This window comes from Fulmarus glacialis, unplaced genomic scaffold (assembly GCF_000690835.1).
Source record: "Fulmarus glacialis isolate BGI_N327 unplaced genomic scaffold, ASM69083v1 scaffold11088, whole genome shotgun sequence".
NCBI classification, from domain to species: domain Eukaryota; kingdom Metazoa; phylum Chordata; class Aves; order Procellariiformes; family Procellariidae; genus Fulmarus; species Fulmarus glacialis.
In genome coordinates, this window is record NW_009230158.1 from 332 (window position 1) to 5,097 (window position 4,766).

At 44.5% G+C, this 4,766-nt stretch overlaps 1 protein-coding gene across 1 annotated transcript in view; it reads left to right on the plus strand.

The window, feature by feature from the left end:
* Window positions 1–4,766, plus strand: part of LOC104081385 (PR domain zinc finger protein 14-like) — a gene marked incomplete at its 5' end in the record, with an annotated part of 6,326 nt that overhangs the window by 259 nt on the left and 1,301 nt on the right. Inside the window, 2 exons of the mRNA XM_009584118.1 lie at window positions 1,532–1,734; window positions 3,555–3,656. Of these exons, the coding sequence (XP_009582413.1) occupies window positions 1,532–1,734; window positions 3,555–3,656 (305 nt within the window). The remainder of the gene's footprint in view (window positions 1–1,531; window positions 1,735–3,554; window positions 3,657–4,766) is intronic.

Below are 4,766 nucleotides of genomic sequence, written 5' to 3' on the forward strand. Positions count from 1 at the left end.
CCGCAGCACCCCGAAGGTGAGCCTGCCAGCGACCCCTCGAGGGGCACTGCCCCTTATTCCCATGGACTTGTGTCTGGCCGGGATTAGATTCGCATTAAGGGAGGTGAAGGAACCCGGGCATCACCTTTTTTTCCGGCTGTATTTTACTTTGAACGCTTCTCAGTCCCAGGCGGTGGGTGACCGGCCCTGCTACGGGGATGCTCTGAGGTGGCGGTGGCCCCGCAGCCCCGTCCCCCGGGTCTGCCCGCCCTCCCCTTCCCTTGCAGCCTCCAGCACCCCGAAGAGCAGCTTCCCCCCGACACCGGGGAGCCCGGGGATTGCCAGCTCGGAGCAAGAGGCACCCCTTTGTGCTCTGGCAGCTTTTGCTCCTAGTTCGCGTTTCCTCGGGGAGCTAAAAGTGTTCATCTGGCGATTGTAAAACATCTGGTGCTGTTGGGCTGAGCTTGCCTCGGCTCCGCAGCGCCGTTGTTCGAGGGGTGGGAGTCCCGTTTTGGGAGGAGAGGAGCTTTGGGGGGGCACTTCTGTTTTGGTCCTGGTTTATCCTACGATTGCACACTCTTGACTTAATGATATTTTTCGTGCAATTAACGGTCTCAGTAAATGGGGCAGGCTGAAGTCGTTCCGATCCGATAATGCTGATATCGCTTGCAGAAGAAATGCCAAATGCACTTACTCCGGGAGTAGTTCTGCTTAAAATGTGCAGAAAGTATGACGTCCTTACAAGCAAAACTTAGGAATGGAGAAAACAGATTTGTGCCAATGCAGGGACAGCTGGAGCGGGTGAGGGATGGGTCGGCTGGGTGCGGGAGGGGTGCAGTAAGGGAGGGAAGCAAATTGGCATGGAAATTTGGCATGGAGATTTTTGTAGCTGTTGTCTTAAGGTGCCTGGTTCAGATAGCTGGTAAATTGTTGGCTTCATTTCAAGCCTTAAGCCAAAGTTACTTTTATTAAAGGCAGAAAACGATGTGTAAACGTTTGAAAAATTTCCTGTGTTGTTCCTAAATTCAGCTGTTAAGAACAGTTTGAAATACAAAAGAAAACAAATAAACGTGTTTTTGTTCCATAGTATTTTGAAAGCGATAGAAAAGACGTGCAAATTTTTTTTTCTTTTTGGGATGGGAGGTAAAATTTACGGACAATATCGATGAGAAATAGCTGGCAATGTTTCCGTGTGAGGAGACGCTTTTATGTGGGACTCTGCGTTGGTTTTTCACATTCGCTCGCTGTTCATGGGGATACAAGGACGAAATCCTGTCTTTGCTGAAGTCAGTAGCTAAAACCAATAATTTTGGCAGGCTGTGGGCTCTAGTTTCTTCCCCTCCGTTAGAAAGGCAGGTGGAGCGATGCGTATGCTTGAGAGATCCGACGTGTATTTTGTAAATGATATCGCCAGAACCCGTTTACCGTTATTACCCTCCCGGAGACTTAAAATTCCCAGCTGGGTACCAGCTCCGACAAGGAAGCAGGTTTGAAACGAGCCCCTTTTGCTGTGGTGTAACGGGGAGGTGGCACTTTCCCTTCTGCTGTACAGAAGCCGGGGAGAGCTTTAAGTGTGAGCGCTGCGGCAAGGTTTTTGCCTACAAGTACTACCGGGACAAGCACCTCAAGTACACCCGCTGCGTGGACCAGGGGGACCGCAAATTTCCTTGTCACCTTTGTAACCGATCCTTTGAAAAAAGAGACAGGCTGAGGATCCATATTCTCCACGTTCACGAAAAGCACAGACCTCACAAGGTGAGCCTGCTCCTGGGTCTCTCCGCAGTTACCGGCTTTTCTGGGGGGACTAATTAAGGAATCTTTTCTGGCCGAGGTAAGATGCTGATGTTGTTTCCCCTCCTCCAGTTTCCCTGGCAGTTCCCTGATGGGACCACTCTGCCTGTACAGGAAGAGTTTGTCTTGTGCAGCAGAGCTTAGCTGAAGAAATTTAATGGATTTATATTGGGAAAATAAACCCCACAGTCTCAGTGAGACTTTGAAAAGAAGAAACTATATTTCTCCTGGGCTTTTTGGATGTTTGCATGCACGTTTTGCTACTTTTCTTACACAGTGTGGGGCTAAACTGTGTATGAAGGCGCTCCACATGTCCAGGATCGGGAGAGACGATGTCCCATGTCCCTCACTCCCCCCCTTTTCAGCCTGAGAACCGACAGACATCTGTGTCTGTTGGACACAACAGGAGTTAAAAGTTTTACATTCAGCATGGAGCAGATTTTCAGCTGATAGAAGCAAATCCTTGCTGAGATACTTGCCTCATCTCCACTAAACACGCCTCTGTAGCACCAGTTTTCTCCAGGAGCACTGGGGGCTGAAAATCAGACTTTTCCTAAAGGCGTGGGAAGGGCAAGTTCCAGTGCTTGAAGTGGCACAGTTAAATCAGTCCTGAAAATCCTCCAAATACCTCTTTTATAGATCGTCCTGGAATACTGTGAATTTTTCAGGAAAAGCTTTTATAACTAAATCAGCAATATTATAGTCTCAGAATATCACATTGATTTAGTAACAGATGAAAAATATAATTCTGTTAAATATGAGATATTAAATATCATGTAATTCTTCCCCTCTTTCTTTCCTTTCCTTTCTTTCCTAGAGCATTTATTTTGGAATGCATACGAAAGAAATAGTTTAGAACAGCAGGAAGATAAACTTGTTCTGAATATATTGAGTTTATATGAGAACAGATCAACTCAAAGCAAAGATGGAAAATGTGTCAGTAAAAAAAATTACCTTCTTTCAAGATCAGTCATAGCTTAGCTTATTTTGAATTTATGAAAGATAATTTCTTTCAAATTATTGTAGGCGGGAAATTATTTTGGGGTTCATACAAATTGCACTGAATCACTGCAACTCTCTCAGATGACTTAAGCCCCCTCTGAATTGGGTTCTGTCCTATCGCTGCTGGCCGCAGAGCGCAAGCCACGCAGCAAAGACGGCAGGTCCTTGGGTCGGAGGACGAAGTGCTGCTTGATTCACTCCTCTAAGGAGAGGCACTTCTGACAGATCAAGCTGTAGGCTAAGTGCTGTGACTAACCCATCATTTCTGAAAAATGGTTACTATTTTAAAAGGTTCCCTTAAATGTTTTTTTTAGGAAGTTTATCTTATTTGTTGAGCAAAACTTCAAAAAAGCAACTAGAACTTCATTTGCATTTTGAAGAAAAAATGATGATTTTACAGAAATTGTCAGGTTTTGATTACTGAAAGTCAATATTTTCTGTTAATGTTCTGAAGGAGGCTTTTTAATGAAATATTTTTAAACATAAAAAAAGCTTTGAAAGCACACAAAAAAGCTTTGAAATATTGCATAATTTCCCTTTTTAAAAAAAAAAATCTGTTCTTAAAACCAGATTAAAATTCTGACTGTATTTCACATTGTTACTGCTTAAATTACTGTGTTTGTACATACATAAATACATAAATATATGCATATACATAAATATATACATAAATATATGTAGGAAAATACATGCACACATCATCCACATACCTAATTTTTCTTTTTAGCTATGCTGTTGTGTGTTTCCTTTCAACTTTGTTCGGGTTTTTTTTTTTTTCCCAGTGCTCAGTGTGTGGGAAGAGCTTTTCTCAGTCCTCCAGCCTGAACAAACACATGAGGGTTCACTCCGGGGAGCGCCCCTACAAATGTGTCTACTGCAACAAGGTAAGGCAAAGTCCCATCCCTCCGTCTGTCCTCTGCTGTGCTCAGCATCACATGGCGCCTAGGAGGGTGGCTCTTTCCATGCTCCATTTTCTTTTTTCATTTTTTCTGTTTCTTTTCTGTTTTCTTTCAAGAAAATGCCTTCTATTTAAGTTGATAACCAGATAAGCGAGTATATATTCTGGCCACAGTAAAGAAACAGGGTCTGGTCTCCACCTGATGTGGAATTTGTGTTTCGTCCCAGTTCAGAGGGCTGCTGTGGGGATAAGGTCTAGGAAAGCTTGAGAGCATTTCAAATACCATCCAAGGCGTGCAGCTAAATCCAATATTCCCCTTTTTCATCAGATAGGTAGTTTTTGATATTACTGACACTGCTTGTGGAGTGCGGTGAACAGATTTGGCCCATGAGCTGAACCTGCACAATATGACTTTGTGCATGCTTACCTTGAAGTAACAGGGCAATCGATGTGCAACTGGGCATGGAGGTTTCATTTGAAAAAGAATATGAATAGAGCTATACAGCACTGATCAAAAATGTGCTCAGCTTATTCACAGCAGGGACCATTCAGATGAGCTCTCCCTGTGAGAGCAGTGACAGCTCTCCCAGCAGACGGAGAGTGGATGTACAGGCTGCTGCTGGATGAATATCAGTAAGGCTCCAGGTGCTGTGGAGTGTCCGTGCAATGCAGAAGCACCATCAGCATGTAGCAAGGTGCTCCTGATTTTGGAGAGAGGGAAGTTTTGTTTATGACTGGCTGGCTAACTAACACAGAGCTGAAGTGTCCTGTAGTAAAGAACGTTAGAAGCAGCTCCTTTTGGCTATGATATTTTTTTCTCTCCCAGACATCCTGAACACTTGCAGGCAGACTTTAGGATGAAATGTCATCCTTTAATCTTCCAATCACAGGAAGAGATGGCAGAGCTTTACAGATTGATCTCTAGGACGTGGGGGACCCTTGACCAGCCCCAAGCTGTTCTGGTAGGACTGTTGCAGATTGGATCAGATTAAACCATTAGTCCTCAGGCTGCAGGATGCAGCTATCCTGGACATAGCCATCATTTCTGTGGCTGGGGAACCAGGGGCTACTTTTAAAGCATCCTCACCCGCTCTTC